Below are 22,563 nucleotides of genomic sequence, written 5' to 3' on the forward strand. Positions count from 1 at the left end.
CCGCAGAAATTTAAATTGCGTGTTTCCTCTTATTTGCGACTTTCACAAATATTGGTGGGACATGGAGCTCATACAGTACGCTTTCAGACCTTTTTTCAAGAGGCTTCTCACAATTCCTCCTAGCCGTTTGGAGATAAGATTAAACATTGTTTCTGGAAGATTAAAGTATGTTTTTTATCGAAAAGTTATCGATTCACTATCAAAAAGTGAACTATATGCTATCAAAAAGTTATCGGCAAGCTATCGATATTTTGTCGAATAGTTATCGCAAAGTAATCGATTTATTATCGACAAGATTAAGATTTGTGATCAAAAAGTTATCGATTTCTTATCGAATAGATATCGATTTGTTATTAAAAATTTTTAGATTTTTATCAAAAAATTATCGATTTGTTATAAAAAAATCGATTTGTTATCGACGAAAAAATATCGCTTATTTATCCAAAAAGGTGTCAAATGTTATTGAATTGTTATCAAAAAGTTATCGATTTTTTTCGTAAATATATCGATTTGTTAGCGTCTTATTGCCAAAAGTTAACGATTGCTTATCTAATAATGTATCGATATGATATCAGTTTGCTGTCGAAAAGTAAACGATTTGTTATCGCAGTGCTACCAATTTGTTATCGGCATGTTATCGATTTTCGTTATCAAAAAGGTATTGATATTTTTTTCGTATATATATCGAATTGTTATAAAAAATATCATTTTGCAATCGATTTATTGCCGAAAAGCTACGAATTATTTATTTAAACGCTTAGCGATATATTATTGAATAGACATCGATTTTTTATCAAAAGGATATGGATTTTTTATCGAAAATATAGCGTTTTGATATCAAAAAAATATCTATATGTTAGCAAAAAAAGCTTTCGTAAGCTATCTAAAAATGTATAGATAGATATGTTAGCAATTTGCTATTGAAAAGTAATTGATTGGTTATCGCAGTGTCGCCAATTTGTTATCGGGGTGTTAACGATTTAATATCGACGCCTGGCCGATTTGCTATGAAGCAGATGCCAAGAAAACTTCAATGTAAAATCGATGACATATCATGCCCATAAAAAATGAATAAGAAGCCACTATCCACGACGATAAGAACCCGTTTACACGTGTATGTTTACGCATCAAACTTAATGAGTACTTAGTAATCACTCCTTTCTCTTATGTTGCAAACATGCTAAGAGGGGTATAGCCAAAATTGCATTTTACATCGCCTTTCAGAAAAGATACATATATTTAGGTAGTGTTGCCCCCTAATCTTAATTTTTTTCTACATCCGCTTCTTAATCGAAAACAACAACCAATTTCGATGAATTTTTGTAAATATTAAGTTAAGCTTATAATATTTTACCCCAACCATTGCCTTGTGAAACTCGGATCACAAAAATCTCCTAAGCACAAATCCTTCCTGTGCATGTACACCTAGACTATACTACACAACTGCTAATTCAAATCAAAGTTACTCTTTTTCCCCCAGCAGCTATTGAGAATTTCTGGAGAAAGTTGAACTTCCGTTAGAAAAACTAAAAACTATGACTAATCACCAAAACTACACAAACTGGTTTTATGTGAAAATAATCTAACCTACTTGCAAATTGCTAGTTTAAAGCTTTTCACTCTAACAAGAAGTAATTGCAGTGTTGAGATCTAGAGACAAGAATTTTTAGGCGTGGAAATTTAGTTGATGGTGGCTTTTAGATTATAGCATTTAAAAAAACTATATTTATTTGATTATTTATCACACCAATAAAAAAGTGTTTCATACTACTGAACAGTTGTTTGTATGTTTGCATGTATCGTCCATATGTATGTACATATATCGTCCAAAGTTGAGACTTTCTTGTTTCGTTCTTTTCGTTCAACTTAAAATGCATTTGAATTTGATTGCATGCAATACATGTGTGTGTGAGTGTTTGTATATTCTAGATGCATTCCACTCTACCTTGTACATATGTAAATATGTATACTAGGGTGGGTCGATTTGTATAGACGAAAGTTAACCGATATCCCGCCATCGATTTTTCGATAGGATTTGGGCTCAGAAAAAAACACATACCCAAAAAAATTATTTCGGGCCTGCGAAATTTCATTTTTTTGACTTTTTTCGACTTTGATTTTTAAGGTTTTTTTCATGACCTACTAAAAAAATGTTTGCGTCGGACAGGGTATACATGAAAATTTTACATTCAAATGAAAATTTTTTTAGTAGGTCATGAAAAAAACCTTAAAAATCAAAGTCGAAAAAAGTAAAAATAAATGAAATTTCGCAGCAGGCTCGAAAATATTTTTTTTTGGGTATGCGTAGTGGAACTTTTTTCCTGAGCCCAAATCCTATCGAAAAATCGATGGCACGATATCGGTTAATAAATCGATCCAGTCTAATGTACGCACATAAACCAAAATTAGAGTGCTGCAGTAGCCAGAAAAAAAGGATGTTCCTTTGTTTATATGACAATACAGGCACCGCAGCGGCCCACTGATATGATTGTGAAAAGATTAGAGTTTCACACCTACGTTGGAGGAAACTAACAGAAAACAGATCAGTAGCAATGAAACCCCGAAATGAGAATGAACGCCGTTCTTTTGTGCGCATAAATCAAAGCCCATAAACGCACTACAATCACGCCCACTTCATACTTTAAACTATTTACCACCAAATTTAAAACCACGACTATCGTATTGATAGTGGTTTTGTAGTTGATTAACGCGCAACGAGGCAAGACAAATGCACGCATATTTGTTAGCTCTCAACGACGAAAATGAACAGCAGCCTTCCCTGATGTTGCAACGATGCTTGTCCAGCGACTACTGAACTAAAGAGAATAATAGTAGTATGCATGAAGTGAGCGCGAATTATTATTTCACTATGTGACGACATCTGCTCTAAACTATACTGATCTCATTTTAAGTATTGTGTTATGTACATAGGTGTAGCACACATTCGCAAAATGAATTTGCTCAAACTGTAATAATTTTTTCGCTTTTTTCCACTAGCCTTGCCATTGGCTTGAAATTCACAACTGGTTTATGTTGCAGATGGCAGGTAGAACGACTATACGATGGTTTAGAATAAGCTTTGACGGTTGCATTAAACTGAACCTAGTACCGCAATCTTTGAAGACCGACTCGAGTAGTCTTCGTATGAAAACGGTAAGAATCAGTCATTTGCACACCCGAAATACTGCAGGCCTATTAGTTCGACAACTTTTCTGGTCAAAACCCTAGAGAGATTAATATATGCAAATATAAAATTGAATATGAATCCAGCATTATTGTGTTCAGCTCAACAAGCTTACACCAAATGCAGGGGTGTATATGAATATATATATGCATCGCAGAGGGTATTTATGAATATGAAGAAAGCCCCAGGGCAGCAGGAATATGCCTTAGATGTTTTCCTGGACGTTGCCGGGACTTTCAACATTGTCTCGAAACGAGCATTCATGAACAGTCCAACTCGATTGAAGTACATGCGGCCTTAGCATAATGGTTCGGCTCCATGTTAAGCCGCAAAACGATCACCTAGCAATGTAGTAGTATTCAGATTACACAGGCCGACAAAATGAGACCGATTTTTTTGACCATAAACCAGACCATACTTTCCTAAAGGTTTTCGATGCGCTGAATTCAAATCTATCACGTCAGGATTTTGAGATATCCTAACCCAAATGTGCAAAAACCACTGTTTTTGCCTATTTTTGAGGTTACATATAAACGACAGATTTTTTTGTTTTTTAAAAGCACACATAGCATCTTAAAGAAGAATTACCGTAAGACTTATCGTAAGAGGCATGTGTTCTACTGCATCATACCTACGTTAATTCAGTGGTTTTTCAGCTATAGGAAAATTAGCAAATTTATAAACTTTAAATTGCTCTATCTTAGCGAAAAAAAAAGATATTTGAGCAAACTCAACGCCATTCGTAAGAGAAAGACTTCTTCTTTAAGATGCTATTTGTGCTTTTAAAAAAAAAAATCTTTCGTTTATATATAACCTCAAAAATAGGCAAAAACGGTGTTTTTGCATATTTAGATTAGGATATCTCGTGATAGAGCAATTCTGCGTCCAGATTTGAATTCAGCGCATCGAAGACCTTTAGGAAAGTATGGTCTGATTTATGGTCAAATTTCTTGTCGGCCTGTATTATAGATGATTAGTAAATTTAAAACCTAACAGACCTTATGGCCAAAAATATAGCGAAGCCCTAAGGCTTCGGCAAACTTGAATATAGGTCGTGCGATCGTTGCATTATAGTGCCAACTAATATTGAGCGAACAAACTACATGGTACCGTGCCTGAGGCTCCAAAGAGATCTCGGAACCACAATAGAGTAGGAGGGTTGGCGCGAGGGTTCGGAAATTGCAGAACATAGTATATGCATACGTGTATCCGGTGGATTCAAATTAAAGGAAGGCGTTGGTTCTACTGTTAACTGGGTCGACCCAGAAACCCAGGCTGAAAGTTTTTTTCAGGCGGAAAAAGTAGCCGCTAAGAAAGCAGCTGAAATTAAAAAGGCAACGTGCTTAAGCTGCATTCGCGTCATTATATGTATGTTGATAATCAGGCGATGATGAAGCCTTACGCAGTATTTCGTCAAGAAATGTCTTGGAATGCAAACATGCCTTGTAGAGGCATCGCACAGGCCGGACCAAACATCCATACTGGGCTCCGGTCATAAAGGGTGAGAACGTAACTAAAAGGCCGATGTGTTGACAAAAAGGTGTGCAGCATTCGATGAATCGAACGTCCCAATCCGTTTTGGAAAATCAAAAGAAGACAGGAGTTGCAGATATCCATCAAGCAGGAAAGGCGTGGACAAAAGCGCGGAACTGTAAACTTTCTAAGATCGTTGTGGAAAACGTATGACGTTAGACTCGGAAAGTTTCTTATATCTCTAAAGAGACACGACCAAAGGCTCACGATAGGCATACCAACTGGGCACGGCCTTCTACCGTCAGATGATTATAAGTTAGGCCTTGTCAGTTACAGCAGATGTAAGAAGTGTGAGCTGCAGCCAACGACGGTTGAGCACATTTCGTGTTCGCGTTCTGCGCTTGCGCGGTTAAGGCTCCACCTACTAGAGGCAACAGTGCTGCCAGTTCTCTAGACAGCAATTAAGCTGGGTCCTAGAAAACATAAGACAATTTTTATCTATAACACGACATCGAAGATTTGTAAAATGGGGGAAGAGCATCTGCATCAAATACTTGGAACAGGAAAAGCTCTATTTCAAACCATTGCACTAATCGTTCGCATTATCGCGTCACCACTGTACCACCATAAGTATCTTAGTATATAGTTCAAATGCATTCTGGTTCTTTTCTCTGTTCTTGTTTGTCTGCCTTTTTTTTATTTGTTTATTTTTTCCATAATCTTGCCGAAAATTTGGGTTAACTAACAAGCAACTATATAAACAACAACAAATGTTTTACCTATAAATGCACAAACACACACATACACAAACGTACATAGGCATAACTCATATGGTATTAATGGCAGCACACACAACCACAACAAAGTTGGAGGAAGAAACAGATGCACTCTTCTGCAGTGAAGTCGTCGTCGATAGCATAAAATTGGAACGCATTGCAATCTGTTTTGAGAAATAAACAAAAAAATAAAACTCAAAATGCATCTGCTTAAAAAACGAAAACGAAAATAATACAGAAGGAGAATCAAGAGAATGCAACCGAAACTTGAAACTGGGCTTACAATTCTTTTTGTTCTTCTTTTTGGTTTGAAATGTGGCACACATTCTTCTTTCTCACTTATTTTTCGGCAAAAAATGTAAAATTTCCATTACCGTTATTTTAGGTAGGTAGAACATACAAATGCAATGTTGGCCAGTACTAAAGGCATGCAGTTCAGAGTGCATCGTTAAAAGGAGAAGAGCAGCGGCAGAGCGGAGAATGAAGTGGCGTAGAGTTTTAGAGTTTTTTTTTCCTTTCAGCAGTGTGCTCTGCTTAGTGTCCGATAAGCGCTATTTGTGGTACAACGGCAGTAACTAGAGTTTTGGTGGAGCCACTCTGAAATACTCGACTTACTCAAAGACAGACCCCAAGACCATAGCTGCCTTCTACGCCTCTTCTACGCAGCGGAATGTAAAACGTGAGCCTTACGTTGAACTTAATGTTAAATTTGAAGCTTAAAGCCTCATAATAAAATGATAGCAAGATCCATCTTATTGTGCGGCATCGTGGTATGGCAGCCAGTGCTGGAAAGGGCAATCTGCAGGATGTATCAAATACAACGAACAGTCGCAAGATCATATGACCCCCAATACTTAATGGGGTTACACCTAGCGCAACCTGGCATTATCACCGACAAAATCCACGGTCACCCTGTTTACGACGTGGAAGGAACAGATGTCGCAAATATGGGACATACGCGTCGATGGTGTCACACTACCGACTGTCAGTCACCCAAAGATCTTAGGGGTTACGTTCGATAATACTCTAACCTTCAACGCTCATGCCACCGAGATTATTTCTAAAGTACAAAGTCGCAACAAAATCCTCAAGTCGCTTGCCAGCAGGACATGGGGAAAAGATATAGAAACGTTACTAACCACGTACAAAGCAATTGGCCTGCCGCTCATGAGCTACGCGTCACCAGTCTGATCGCCTGGTCTTAAGAATACAAACTGGACAAGGCTACAGGCCTGCAAAATGCTGCCATCAGAACTGCCACCGGATGTCTCCTTATGACTCCCGAACACCATCTACATAGTGAGGCCAAAGAGCTCAATATTAAAGAGCACCATGAAATGCTGAACAAACAGTTATTGCTTAACTGTCACAAACCAGGACATTCCAGCAAACAACTGTTTGATTTAGAACCGCTTCCACGGGGATGAAAGGAGCATCTCCGAAAGCACTATGACGAAATCCGGCACCTGCCAACACTGCAGTTTGATCCAGGCAAGCACAAGCAGGCCCTTAGCCAAATCTACATAGAATCGGTAAACGCCTTTGTCAGGGTGCGACCGGTAAACCCCGTTATTAATATGCAATATCACAACCTTGCAGAAGAAGAAAGCACACTACCAAGGAAACACGAGTCATCCTGGCCCAACTTCGTTCTGGATACTGTAACAGGTTAAACTCTTACTATTCCAGAATCAACGCCGACATACGTAATGTATGTCCTGCATGTGATGTGTCCCCACATGACACCAACCATCTTTTCAACCCATCTCCCTGTGATCCACCTCTTTTGAAACGGCCAGTTTCCTTAGACTCCCGTTAGAGGACTTCGATGACAATTTGTGAGTGGTCATGCCCACTGAATGGGGCGAAGAACTGTTAATACAACAACAACCCCCAAGACTTAATCTTAAAATTCCAAAACCATGTATCTCAAAAAGAAAAAACGAGCTTAGTTCTACGCCTGACTAGGAAATTTCAGTTCGCAGACTGCTGCGAAAGTTTTGTGGTAGGTACATAGTTCACAGTAGAAGTGGGGACCAAAGCTTGCCACAGCTGTTCAGAGGTTTCGGATAACATTTTGACGCTCAGGCAGCTGATGTATCGAATATCGCGAGTAGCAAGCCATCCTCGGACTGCGAGTTTAAACAGGACTAGCTTAATAGTTTCAGCAAAAACTTATCCAATTCGGAGAAGGTAAAACATCTGGTGTTTTTGATAAGGCCAATGATATCACTAACATCAGCATATGTCAGCATTTGTACGCTCTGATGTTTGTACGATCACTATTAACATCTGCTACTAGAATTTTCTGCTCCGGTAGTAGATTAATAAAATCGCATGATAGTAAGTCGCCTTGTCTGAAGCCTCGTTTGGAGCTCTCTTTTGTTTTGGAGATTCAACACATACTCGGTTATACCGGCAGCAATTAAAGCTCTATGGTCAACAATAGTGCGATTTTCTACTCTCTATCATCTGCGTCCCAGAATATCTTTCAGCTGGATCTTTACATTCAATTACAGTATTTTCCCAGCAAAGAAGCCTGAAAGTGCACAGCGGAAATACAGCTTTCCGCTGCAGCCTATCTTATTTGGTTCACAAGAACTTTCTATAGAGTATCCGCAGTTCATGAGCGCACAGAGTACAAGACAGTATACAATAGGAATCCTTACGAAACAACTAAATATGATGGAGGGTTTGACTTCATGTTCAACTGTCCTGCACACTGAGAAAAACGCCGTTCTAAAATCCAGCACCACCGGACTCAATTCAAGCTTTTCATGTTCTTACTTTTTAGTTCTTGAAAAACGAACGACCTGTTCTCAAAACAATAACCTTGTGCTTGAACTGACACCATTTTCTTGACAAGAGAACGGCTGCTTTGAAAATATGAACAAATGTTCTATTAATGAGAACGATGTTCCTAAATTAAGTAACAATGTTCTTGAATTAAGTTTAAGAAAGAAGAAACGGTTCAATTCGTGTGCACTATAATGTTAAATACAACATTTGGCATCAGCTATTAAGCAGTCGTAGTGGCCCAGCGGTTATGATGTTGTGGTTGCGATCGCGTGACGCGAGTTCGATCACCGTCAAACTCTAAAATTTTTTAAAACAAGTAAACGAAGCAAGGAAGAAAGAAGATCAAAAATTGTGACATCTATGGGAGTGGCCATACGAATAAGCGCAGTTTCGGCGTCAGATTCGTGGTGGGAGAGAGACTTTGTCGCCAAGTACTGGCGTTCATGCCTGTGGACGAGGGTCTCGCCGCTATCCGAATAAAAACAAAATTTTTTAATATATCATTCATCTGCGCCCATGCGCCGACAGAGGAGAAAGACGATGAGATGAAAGACACTTTTTATGAACAATTAGAACGCACATACGAGCGCTGCCCCCGTCATGATATAAAAGTCGTGCTTGGTGAATTTAACGCCAGGGGGGGGCAAAGAAGGTGTGTTTGGCCCTACAGTCGGAAAGTTCAGCCTACACAATGAAACTTCTCCTAACGGACTGAGGCTGATTGACTTTGCCGGTGCTCGAAACATGATCTATCCAGCACGAGGTTCATGCATAAAAAGATATATCATGCTACATGGCTGTCTCCCGATCGAAATACTCGCAATCAAATCGATCACATTGTGATAGACGGACGGCATGCCTCCAGTGTTTTAGATGTGCGCACGATCCGAGGACCTAACATCGACTCGGACCATTATCTCGTTGCACCCAAAATACGCACCCGCCTCATCGCGGCTAAAACCAAGGAACAAAAAACACAAAGAAAGCTTCAATCACAACAGACTGCCAATGATTTCGCAACTCGACTCTCACACCTGCTCTCTGAGAGCACAACTCATCCTGAAGGAATACAGGAGCAGTGGAAGCATATCTCCGAAACACTTCGTACTGCCGCCGAGGAAAATATTGGTTACCGGCGGCCACGAAAAAACAACTGCTACGATGAAGAATGCCGCGTTGCAACCGAAAGAAAATACTCTGCATCCAGGGCTACGTTAAAAGCGAGCGCAAAAAGAGGAGTATGTGAACGCTATCGTGAGTTGAAAAGGGAAGCGAGACGCCTTTTCAGGAAGAAAAAAGCATAAAGGCGTGAGTGCGAGGAGCTTGAGCTGCTATCCACCAGGAATAACGCCCGAAAATTTTACCAAAAAATACGGTGACAGACGGAAGGTTTTAAGACCGGGGCAAACTCCTGTAGGAACGAAAACGGCGACCTTGTAACTGATGTCCAGAGAATGCTTAGATTATGGAGGGAACACTTTTCTGCTCTCCTAAATGGAGGCAGCTATTCACCGCGCAGATATGACGAACACGATCCCGCAATCGATGATGATGGAATATATGTCCCCCCGCCCGATTATGACGAAGTTAGAATAGCAATAACCAGATTGAAAAACAACAAGGCCGTGGGCGCTGATGGATTGTCTGCGAAGCTATTCAAGTACGGCGGCGAGGAGTTCGTAAGGCGCATGCAGCAGCTTCTTAGCAAAATATGGGCGGACGAGTGCATGCGCGACGATTGGAATCTAACTGTTCTTTGCCCAGTCCACAAGAAGGGGGTACTGCAAAATGCACCAACTATCGTGGAATCAGCCTTTTTAATATCGCATATAAGGTCCTTTCAAGGGAATTGTGCGAAAGATTGAAGCCCACCATGAACCGCCTGATTGGACCTTATCAGTGCGGCTTCAAACATGGTAAATCTACCATCGACCAGATTTTCACAATGCGCCAAATCTTGGAAAAAACCCGTGAAAAAAGAATCGACACACATCACCTCTTTGTCGACTTTAAAGCTGCCTTCGACAACACGAAAAAGAGCTGCCTATATGCCGCTATATCTGAATTTGGTTTCCCCGCAAAACTTATAAGGCTGTGCAAAATGACGTTGAGCAACATCATCAGCTCAGTCAGAATTGGGAACGACCTCTCCGAGCCGTTCGAAACTAAACGAGGTTTCAAACAGGGTGACATCTATCGTGCGATTTCTTTAATTTGAAGCTGGGGAAAATTATACCAGCTGCAGAACTTAACCGCACTGGAACAATATTCTATAAAAGCGCGCAATTACTGGCATATGCTGACGACAGTGATATCATCGGCCTAAACACCCGCGCTGTTAGTTCTGCTTACTCCAAACTGGAAGAAGAAGCGGTAAAGATGGGTTTGATGGTGAATGAGGACAAAACGAAGTACCTGCTGTCATCGAGCAAAGCTACTGTTGGCAGCCATAATTTCGAAATAGTAAAAGACTTCGTTTATTTGGGAACCAGCATCAATAATTTTTTAACTTTTATTTTCCGTTCAATTATTTTTCCATTCACTTATGCACTGATAATTCTCAAACTTGTTATGAAATGTTTTAAGTATATATGCAGATTACATCTTCATTTTTTTAAAAATTATTATTGGCCTTAAATCATCTGGTCTGCAAAAGTGCAAACCCTCCACGAATATATGGGTTGCCAAAAATCCATAAAGAAAGGGTACCTCTCCGACCGATTTGCTCGTCCATAAACTCGCCGTCCTACAATTTATGCAAATATGTAGTAAACATACTTAAGAATATAACAAACACCTCCAAGTATAACGTTAAAGACTCGATTGAGTTTAGGAACAAAATAAAAGATACATTTATTCATGATGATGAAACTTTAGTGTCATTTGATGTGGTTTCTTTATTTCTGAGCATTCCAGTAGAATTGGCCTTGGATATAATTTCCTCTAAGTGGAGTGATATAAAAGAACATACACGTATACCAAAGGAACTATTTATAACAATTATCAAGTTTTGCATTAAAGAGAACCGATATTGCAAATCCAATGATAAAATATATGAACAGCGTTCAGGAATGCCCATGGGATCGCCAGCAGCACCTGTCATAGCGGATATAGTAATGGAGGAACTATTATCCAAATTCGTAATGGAATCCACCAACAAACCCCGCTTACTAACTAAGTACGTGGATGACTTGTTTGCGGTTGTTAAAACAGAGGAGGTGGAAAATATGCTTAAGAATCTTAATAGCTACAACAAATCAATAAAATTCACAATAGAATTAGAAACAGATGGAAAAATACCATTCTTGGATGCACTTGTTATAAGGAAGAATAACAAGCTGGTTATTGACTGGTATAAAAAGCCGACCGCATCAGGTAAACTCATAAACTTCAACTCAAAACACGAAAATAGAACTATTATAAATACAGCGAGTAACTTCATAAGAAGAGTTCTCTCAATAAGTGACAAGATTTTTCACAAGAAGAATATCGACATTGTCAAAGAAACTCTGAGAAATAATGAATTCCCCATAAAGATAATCAACAAATTGCTCAAAAATTCCGTGATCAGGTTGAACAATGATAAAATTAGACAAACTTCGGGAGATAAAATATATAAATCAGTAGTACATATGCCGGGCGTAACGAACCGAATGAAATACTCAATGCTTTACAATCGGGAAAAATACCAAATAGCATCGACATATAATCATACTCTTAGAAAGGTCTACAGCAGTACAAAAGATAAAAGACCAAAGCATGAGAAATCCGACGTTGTTTATAGAATTCCGTGTAATGGTGACGGGTACCACGTATGCGACAATGTATATGTGGGGACAACAAAATTAAAACTCAAGACAAGGATTTCCGCTCACAGATCTAATATTAAGTTAAGAAACAATTATTCAGAAAATAAAACGGCCATGTCAGCTCATTGTAAAGATACGGGGCATTATCCAAACTTCGATAATGTAACTATTTTACAGGAGGAGAGAAATTATAATAAAAAATTTACCTTGGAAATGGTTCATATAGCGAACACCCCTTATAGTACTAGGATGAATTTTAAAGCGGACACTGACCACTGCGCACATGTGTTTCGGAACTTAGTTTTAAGGCAACAACAATGCGCGGTAGGAAGATCTCTCCAACAACAATAGGAAAATCAGATGATATATGTATATATGTATGCTTGTATGTCGTACCCTTAGCCACTCCATGTACTTTTGTTTTTGCAAAAATTTTGTTTACATTTACGGTGCTTTGAAATATTGTTTATATTTTTGTATGATTATTTGTCTCCAACATTCTTAATTTTCGCACATATGGTTAGTCTGTATAACATACTCAATTGTGTAAGTGATATTTGTTTTATGGTTGATTTTTGAAAATGTTATAATTTTTGTTTTTGTTTTGTTTTGTTTCACAGTCCTGATGATGACTTCAGACTGAAGTCGAAATATCGAATATAAAATAAAAATATAAAATATTTATACTGTGTATTTTATTTGGATAAGGCCTCGAGCTCATAAAATAGTTTAATAGATTACATCTTCAAATAAGAGTAATTTCTCAATAAGAGAAACATATGAAAAATGCATTATGAACATTATGCATTTTTCGTAAAATTTTGGACTTTAATAAAAATTTGTTTGTTATAAATATTTTGTATTTATGACAACAAAAGTATTAGTAATAAAAAATGAATGGGTACAATGATTCAATTACTACAGGTTTGTTCTCCAACGATGACAGAGCTTTGACACTCCCAACTTTGAAAATCTAGACAGGTTGCTTTTACGAAGTATGGAAAACGGGGAATAATTAAATCCCCTTCAGCGAAAATTGTAGTAGAGAATTACCTTTAGTAGTATATTAATAGTGATAATAAATTTGTAAATGCCAACAGGTTTTGAAGGAAATAACTCATTTTCTACTAAATTTTTCGTGAATAGATAGAGTTATGTTGGTTTCGTCATTACTTCAGAATTTGTTTGAAGAATGCTATCTCAAAATTTGTTTCAAAAACTCCCTATCTGAGCATAGGTTCAATGCATTTTAACATAAGAGGGAATAAAGGCAAAGCATTCTGCGATAAGGCGTTCTTCAAGCTAATTCTGATATAGAGCGTTTTTGTGACAAATCCTCAAATGGGAAATTTTTGAAAAGTATTTTTAGATAGGATGATTTGGAATTGTCAGCCGGCATGGGGTGATACTGAACTGACAAAGAAAATTCAAGAAAATTGCGTATTCTCTTAAAACTTTATATTCCGGCCTTGACTTTGGTAGAAGAGTTATTCTTTTGTGCGGTCCTGCTACACAAGGAGTATTTACATTTTTATTATGAAATTTCTGTTTAAGTACCTATTCATGGAAGTGTTCCGGATAAACCGTTAATTAAGAATATTCGAAAAACATTCGTTTGATATTACCTCACCAGGTCCGAATATTCCAAATAAGTATATACATAATATTCCAAATCTAAAACGACTCCACAAATTCTTAAATACAGACGAATGTTCGGAACATACGGAATGAATAAGTTAACGTGCTCAAAGAGTACATTTCGTTAAGGCATCTCCATTATTTACTAATTACATTTTACGTGAATCGATTTACCAGTCGAGTTTTTGGCGTATAACGATGAATTTTAAATTGGTTTACGATTTCTTGGTGTCCTCACTTTTCATAAGTTCAGCTACATTTATAGATCATGGCTTGGTTAATAACTTAATCATAAAATTTAAAAAAAATGTTCCAAGGAATTATGTAGTTCAGTACTTATCGGGTATTTGTAAACTGATTGCTTCCTATTTCTACTACTAATATTTTTCGAAAATTCACAAAGAAACAATTGCGATTTGGGAGCAAAATAGCTGCAATTGTCAAAAAATTTGTCAGCCGAGCAAACCTCTTGTGATTGAATCATGAATGGGTACCTGTTAAAAAAAAAACTACTTTCACTTCCTACCAAGCACAAATCGTTCTTCAATTGGGAACGATAACTGTTAAAGCGACCACAAGTCATTCTCGAAGCGTGAGAACGAAAAATCTTATTTTAAGCACAAGTAGTACTTAGAATAAGCACAGAAGGTTCACACATCAATACCAATGATCATAAAATACGAACGGTGTGCTTAGAAAAACTGTTCTTAAAACAAGCCCATCGGTCACGAGTTAAGAAAAAACGTACTTAACAGACTTTTGTCAACGAATGTTTTTAATTTTGAACTTGTTTCGTTCGTTTTAGAAGGATTTTTTCTCTGAGTGTGCGTAGTCCTCTGTACTTCAAACTGCACTCCCTACGATATCCTCAAGATGACTGATGAAAAAAACGCAGGATCGCTGCGTTATTGAAGTAATGAAATATCAGAAATACCCTGAATAGTTAATCCTAAGCCCTCCTGCTCTTCATATAAATTTATGTTTATTTTACGATCTTGAGCCGAACATCAGCTGTACGCAAACAGGATATAAGTACAATAATAATGAAATGATGTTAAATAATATTTGTTGTTGTGTATTTTTTTGTTTTCTGTTTGTATACTAACCTTGTGCTGTGGCCTAATATGACTTTACTGCTTATTGTAGCTGTTGCTGCTGTTGTTGTTGTTGATGTTGTTGTCAACGATGGTAGATCCTCGTCGGAATTTAATTGTGAATTGTGGCGAACGACAAAAGGTGCCTCCTCGTCCGGCTCGTCGTTTAGAGGAGTAGCCATATTTGTTGTATTATCGTCATTGTAACTGTTGCGTACGGAAATATTGTTAATTGTTGTTGGTGGTATTGTTATTGTTGTTGCTTTTGCGGTCGCAACGGCTGGTAATGACGATGACTCTGGTTGGTTATTGGTCATAACATCTTGTACCTTTGTTAACATGGACAACAGCGTTCCCGATGTTGGTGGTGGTGGTGCCAATGAATGAAATAACAGTTGTAGATGTTGGTCGTTAATGCACGTATGTGGTGTTGGTTGTTGTTGTTTTAGTTGCTGTTGTACTTCGCGTTTTGCAAGCTCGCCGTTTATTTGATTTGTTTCTTGAATGGCCAATTTTTCTTGTGTTATGTTGGCTGTGTTTGCGTTTATGGTGGCTAGCCCATTGACGGCTGCCTCGGCTGGTGTTGTTGCGGTAGCTATTTTTGCTGTTTTTGTTGTTGTTTGTTTAGATTTGTCAACTATTTTTGCGCCATTACGCCTCACCAGTGCTTCCTCTTCGTCGCCGTTTACTTCATCCACCAACTGCACGATCACTGCTGCTGGCATTGTTGCTGTGTTTGTAATTCTCGCTGTCATCGTTTTAACGCCAGGCATTGTTGCGGCAGTCGGTGTGGTCACTTGCGTCTGTTTTTGGTTTTGTTGTGGTATTTGCTGCCGATTATTGCTGACGTTTATTTCGTTTGCCATCCAACCGTTTTTAACGCGGCTGCTGCCGTTACGGCCCTTTTCTTCTACGTTGATTTTGTTCTTTTTAGTTAATAGTAATTGCTTCTGTTGTTGTTGTTGTTGTTGCAGTTTATGATCACGTTGTACGTACTTTAACGGCTCAACTTCCTTTGAGACGCCTTGCAATTTCTCATTCGTAATATTCTTAGTCTTATTCGCATCCAGGCGCGCTATTCTGGGCTCAGCTGCTTCAGGAACTGGTGTTGTTGTAATTTTTGTTCTATTTGTGTTTATTGTATCGATATTAACTTCTGCCCTAGCATTTGTTTGTGTTGTTTCTGCTATTTCCGTTTCTGTTGCTGTTGGCTTTGTTGTTGTTGTTCCTATACCAAAACCATTTACTGCCGACTTTATTTGTGTTGCCAATTCGTCGATGTCGGTCGTTATTGTTGTTATTGTTGCTGCACTAATAATTGCCAGCTGTTGTGGTTGTTCTTGTATTGACTCGAGTTGTTGTTGTTGCTGCGTTGCCGGTTGTTGTTGTTGTTGCTGTTGTGCGATCTGTGACGTGCCGCTTTCTGGTATAATTGTCGCAAAAATGTGTTCGCCAAATATGAAAAGATCTTTGGATATAATCATTATCACACTTTTTCTGTTTGTTCTCGCAACTACCTTTACGCTCTGAAGATCGCAAATTTAGATGTATTGTTGGTTTTGTTGTAATTTTATAATATTTCGTTATCACGCCCTCATTTTTTGTATTCTTAAGAGTTGGACTTTTTACTCGTCCTTAATTACCATTTTAGTTTGAGAGAAATGTATTCTATGTTCAAATTGAGGAGCTCAATCCATTTCCACATAAACTTGGACAGCAAGGAATTATCGTCTACAGTTTAAGAATGAGAAGTAAATACTACCGTTATAGGAACCATATTGGAAAATATAAAAAAAAAAAATTCTCGACCTCTACGTCCAAGTCTACATCTACTTCTACCTCTACCTTTTCCACTACCTCAAACTCTACTTTTAGCTCTAGCTTTACCTCTAACACTCTCTCTTTGGCATTGGAACTGCAGTAAAAAATATTTCCTTTTAGAAAGAATTTCGGATAGGTAGAAAAGTACATCTACGTTGGGCACACAGAGTCACACATGGGCCAGTGGCATTAGGCCCGTTATGATACTACGGAAAGACACTATTAAAGCTGTAGTCAATGGTGCCATTTTTCGTATCGCTGTAGTCGTATCCCTAACGTAATCAGCTGTTTATCGTTACGACGGTAAACCAAAAACCAATTGGTTTGCTATGATACGGTTACGACTTTAGCGGCACCAATAATCGGTTGCATTGATTCTCATAAGGTTGGTCGAATCAGCTGTTATAAGGTTACCGATACGGTTACCGATAAAGCACCAATGTCTGCAGCATATACCTCCTCACCGTACACTGAAAGAAATGGTGCTAGTAAATCAACAAATCGGTTCTGTTGTTCTTGACTTAGCGGAGATTAATTCGATCGATTTCTTTGTCAAGCGAACAAATTAGTTTAGTCATTTAAACAGAAGAGAAATTGCCGCTCTTAAGTTAACAAAAAACTCTAAAATTTACATATTCCTAATCAATCTAACTGATTTTTCTGTTAACACAACTGATCTCACTGGTCAATTTAACAGCGAACAACAATCAATGCATGAGCAAATTTCAAAGAGAATTTTACGCTCACTGCGCTCTCTGCCTTGCACTTATGAAGATGGTGCCACTTGTTAAAAACAAAAACACCAAAATAGGAAAACCACACAAATTGGCAAAACAACAAAAACCTAGTTCTTCAGTTATCAATACAAAACGAAAAAAACCCTTTTTTGAATTTACATACTATGCATAACACTTCAAAAAATTTTGCGATACAGGGACACCTATTTATCGGGTACAATTTGGCAACTTCTCCCCCAAGCGAAATGCAAAATTGCGCCCTCTTGTTGCAAAAGTTTTGTTTGAATGAACAGGATTTTTCAAAGGTTAGTAACATTTTGTTCAAGTTTTTACGGTTGTTCACTCACGCGAACGAATCTAATAAGATAATAAAAAACATTCTTTTTTAATGTTGATGTTTCCGACAGCATAAAAGTTTGATTTGTTTTGGAATCGTTTCAAAATAAAGTGTTACGAGAATTAAGCTTGACGAATTACATGTTAAGTTACTCCAGTGGCTTTCTCGCGATTTGATTCTTTATATTTATATAACTTACAAATTCTCTATTTATAAAATGTTATGTCAAACATTTATACTAAAAATTTTGTTCTAAACAATCAAGTGTGGCAACTCTACATGCGAGAGAAGAAATTAAGAATGAGCTGCAACTGAAAGAATTGAGAATCAGTTTCGTGACTACTTCAAAACTAAAAATTAAATAAATTATAAAAGAAAAAAATTGTTGAAAGTGCTTTTAATAAAACAAAATAATACAGGGTATAATGTTTAGTATGAGCCAGCATATTTGATGTACGCCCAATTGCAGTTCGGTTAATAAGTACATAGTACATATGTAAGTATGTACTTATTTGTTCGATTTTTGTTTTAAATTCAAAGAAAATGGAAACATTTTAACCAAATTTACGTACACAAATATATGTAAGTATAATTATAATATAATAATATGGTGAACATTTTTGAAGAAAAAGTTTAAATAAAGTTCTTGAAACCGACGCCAATGTGGTTTAACTAACGGTGCAGTGACGTTACTTTCGCTAGAGCATGTACTAACGCAGTGCAGTGACGTTATTTTCGCTATAGCATGTACTAACGCGTATGTGAATATGTATGTAGCAAGCATGCGTATTCATGTATTTACATATTTACGTATATATATGGCAACATACTTTCGTACAAAGCTGTCGATCGTAATTCGGAACAAGCTTTGTTTATTTGAATTCCGATTTAAGTTATTATTATTTTAATTAATATAACTAAATATTAATAAATATAGCAATAAAATCATTAGAAATGAAATGTACTTATGTGTAATTTATACAAATAAAAAAAAAAAAACTACGCAAGTTTAAATATATATTTATTCGGCTTTTTTCCACAGTTATTAATGTCATATGAACAGAAAACTCTGTTGATGTAAAAGTCTACGCTATTCTATAGCTAGAAAAAACAAAAATATCTGTAATTTCTACGGGTTTCGCTGTTAGTCTCATCTTAACATGAAATATGTTAATCTAACAGTTTGCACTGGTAATTTCAAAAGAACATCCCTTTCATATTAAAAGTTTTGATTGGTTTTCTCAGAGCGAAAGTAATAATTGATAATTTAACAAAACTATGGGTAAAGTATAATGAAACAACTTTTTTTGTGTATTTGACTACTAAAACGGTCAGTTACGAATCAACGATTTGTGCACAGTTGATTCAACATCTTGTTGCGATGGATAAAAATTGACAGAAATTTCAGTTGAATTGACCCATATTTCGGTTGATTTACCAGTATTTTTCTTTCAGTTACAATTTTGAGAACCTGATAAATGTTAGGAGGTCCTTGATGCAACACTCCATGATCTGGCGTAATCCTAGACAGCGTAGTCTGGCGCCTTTGAATGCCGGGCAGTTGCATCTGAGGTGGATTGTTTCCTCCTCCTCGTCGTCTTTACAACTCGTACAACGACAACAATAAGGCGCTTTTAGCCTTTCTGCATGCCTACAAATAAGGCATTGCAAAGTTAGTACTCCTACACGTGTGAGAATTTTATCCCTACTTTAAGTGGCAACGCCACAGTATCTTTTAAGATATAATTTTGGTCAGATTTGCTTAAATGTTCAACACTCTGGAGTTTGTAGCCATATTTTGCTCGCTTGACGTTAGATGTACACTTTTAGTATTAGAATGCATATGGAAAAGTGTATACCTAAGCTTCCTTTATCAGGAAGGATTAGCTTTGTCCTGTCCTGCCTAATAGTCCGTTCTCAATACATATTCCTCAATGTCCCTTCTTCCCGGTAGTGTCTCTTACTATCCAAACTACAGCTTCATTATAACTGATACTTCTGCCTGTAAGACACTACAATGATCAGGTAGCGTAAAAGAGAGTTGAAGGTCCCGGTTCTTTGAATATACTCCTTCAATCCGACCGTTAAACTTAGAGCCTTCGATGCATATGGAAATGGTACCATCAGCAGCGGAGCACATATCCAAATTCACTAAATCATCCCTACTGAGGATATTTGCCATACAGTTGTTATTCGCAACTATTGTGGTTGCACAGTGGTCTGCACTTCGAGGAAGAAAACTTTAGTATGCTAGATGGTCCTTTGGTTTTAGTACTCTAGACACCCGGGAGTTTTTAGCAAAGTGACCGAAACGACTCCGGAAGTACGTCCGCAAGGACTCCAAAACAGATCATCCCGGAAATAAACCACTCTTACTGCGGTGACATAACTCTAAGTTTTTTGCTTAGGGCTAAGCCACTTGAGCGTATGTCGTGTCACCGCTACAAAGTGGTCTATGCGAGGTAACAACAGGTTCGACAGATGATCAGTCAAACTCACGACATATGCAGGTGACGTTTTAGTCAGCGGCTGATGTGTAACAACAATCAGCTCTCTGATTGATTCAACCGCTTCTAGATGTACATGCCTGGGCATCTGGAGTCGGGTTAACCGCCACCGCGGAAAAAGCCGATCTGTTATTATTAACTAGAAAATAAAAGGTCCCTCATCGGACTAAGCCTAAGCTTCGAGGGGTAACCCTACAAGAATAAATAAAATATCTAGGAATTACATTTGCTAATAAGTTTTCGTGAAATCTCTATGTGAAGGAGTAAGCAATGGAAGCGTCCATGGTACTCTAGGCAATAGGATGCCAGGATTCTCATAGGGACTATCGCCCAAACTCTCACATAAGGTATTTACGGCAATTGTCAAGCCCATGCTTTACTAGGGGGTTCTAGTTTGATGGGCAGTCACACAAAATAGTATGTATACATAAAAAGTAGAGGCGGTATGTAGATTATAAGTGATAAGCATAACGGGAGCCCTAAAATTACCCTAACAGCAGCATTTCATGCCATTCTGTACATACCACCTGCAGACCTAATGGCCAAAAGTATAGCGCTAGCAACTGCAACAGGGTTTAAGGCCTTGGGGCAGCTCTAGTGAATGCCGCATGGCCACAGTAGTATAGCTTGGAAAGGGTTCTTGGAGCCACAGTAGAGCGGCAGGGTTGGCGCAAGTATGCGGAAATGGCAGAACATACAATGCACATGTATACCGATGGTTCTAAATTAACGGAAGTGGTCGTATTTGCGGTTTACTCTGTCGATCCAGAAGATCCTACTGGCTGCCATATTACTGCAGAGTTTTTCAGGCGGAAATTATAACGGTGAAACGTACAGTGGATATTTTGAAGGAAGCGTCCTTAAACTGCAGTCGCTTCAATATATATATATATATTGACAGTCAGGCGGCGATCACTAGTCTACAAAGAGTACTTCATCAAGAAGTCTCCTTTAATGAAAAGAAGCAGACTTTGCTCAGTCTGGAGCATACATCTATACTGCATTCCCGGTCATTAAGCGATAGAAGGTAACGAGAAAGCCGATGAGTTGGCAAAGGAGAGTGCAGCATTCGATGGATCGAACGTCCCAATCCGTTTGAGTGAGATCAAAAGCAGACAAGAGTTGCATATGACCTATTAAGCAGGAAAGGCGTAGATTGAAGCGCGGGGCTGCAAAATTTATAAGATCATGTGCAAGTCCTTCGAAATGAGACTCGCAAAGTGGTTCATATCTCTAAAGAGAGAAGACTGCAGGCTCTCAATGGGCATAATAACTGGACACTGCCTTCTGACGACACCTGCTTTTAAGTAAGGCCACGTGTGAGATGCAAGAAGAAAAGGATGAGCACGTTCTGTGTTCATGTTCTTCATTCGCGAGATCAAGACTTCAGCAATTAGGGGCAGCAGAGTTTCCAGATCTTGAGGCCGTAATTAAAAAATTTAAAAAAAGGTAACCCTGCAGAAATCGTTGGATCATGTGGTCCACTTGTGTCATACTGGAGTACATACCATTATACTCCACTGTAATGCAGCAATGGACCAACTCATGTTTCACGAACATCCCTGCAAAAATCGCGAGTACTCCATGCATGCATGTATGGAGTACTCGCTATGGACCAAGCGAGTGCTCCAAAATTAACCACAATTCATTCAAAAAATATGGTCCCATTAACACTGCGATGTCCTAGGACTGGACCATATACTCCAGCTCCGCATTACATCAGAGTAATCCATGGAGTACCCACAGTCCAATAAACATCGTGTAGTGATTACCATCGTTAAAAACGAGCAATGATTGGCTTATAATACCCTCCATGCATGCATGTATGGAGTACTCGCTATGGACTAAGCGAGTGCTCCAAAATTAACCACAATTCATACAAAAAATATGGTCCAATTAACATTGCGATGACCTAGGACGGGACCATATACTACAGCTCTGCATTACATCAGAGTAATCCATGGAGTACCCACAGTCCAATAAACATCGTGTAGTGATTACAATCGTTAAAAACGAGCAATGATCGACTTACAATATGTTCGTGTAGAAATATGAGTTGGTCCATTGCTGCATTACAGTGGTGTATAATGGTAAGTACTCCAGTGGACCACATGATCCAACGATTTTTGCACACAAGTATCAATGCTTTCGCAGTGCTTATTGAAATATCAGTACACAGACAATGAAGAGGTTCGTGCATTTCAAATTTCTATCTGCGTGTGCTTATATGAAGCGGGTGAAAATCTCTAGATGGTCTAATGGGAACATTAAATAATATTTCACCAAGCAGAAACAGGCTATTTACCATCCCTCTTATAAGTTTTACTAAAAATAACATACCTACCATCTCCCTACGACTCTGTAATGTAGGAAGCTGAATAAGTTTTA

At 38.1% G+C, this 22,563-nt stretch overlaps 1 protein-coding gene across 11 annotated transcripts in view; it reads right to left on the minus strand.

Moving 5' to 3' along the window:
• Positions 1-22,563, minus strand: part of E23 (Early gene at 23) — a 251,388-nt gene that overhangs the window by 227,090 nt on the left and 1,735 nt on the right. For 7 of the 11 annotated variants that reach the window (XM_067767465.1, XM_067767463.1, XM_067767458.1 and 4 more), the window contains exon 2: positions 14,786-16,504. In XM_067767465.1, coding sequence (XP_067623566.1) covers positions 14,786-16,257 — 1,472 coding nt within the window. In that variant the 5' untranslated portion in view covers positions 16,258-16,504. The remainder of the gene's footprint in view (positions 1-14,785; positions 16,505-22,563) is intronic. The other 4 variants (XM_067767457.1, XM_067767456.1, XM_067767467.1 and 1 more) reach the window with 1 other exon arrangement.

The sequence above is a fragment of the Eurosta solidaginis genome, chromosome 2, assembly GCF_040869045.1.
Source record: "Eurosta solidaginis isolate ZX-2024a chromosome 2, ASM4086904v1, whole genome shotgun sequence".
Lineage (NCBI taxonomy): Eukaryota > Metazoa > Arthropoda > Insecta > Diptera > Tephritidae > Eurosta > Eurosta solidaginis.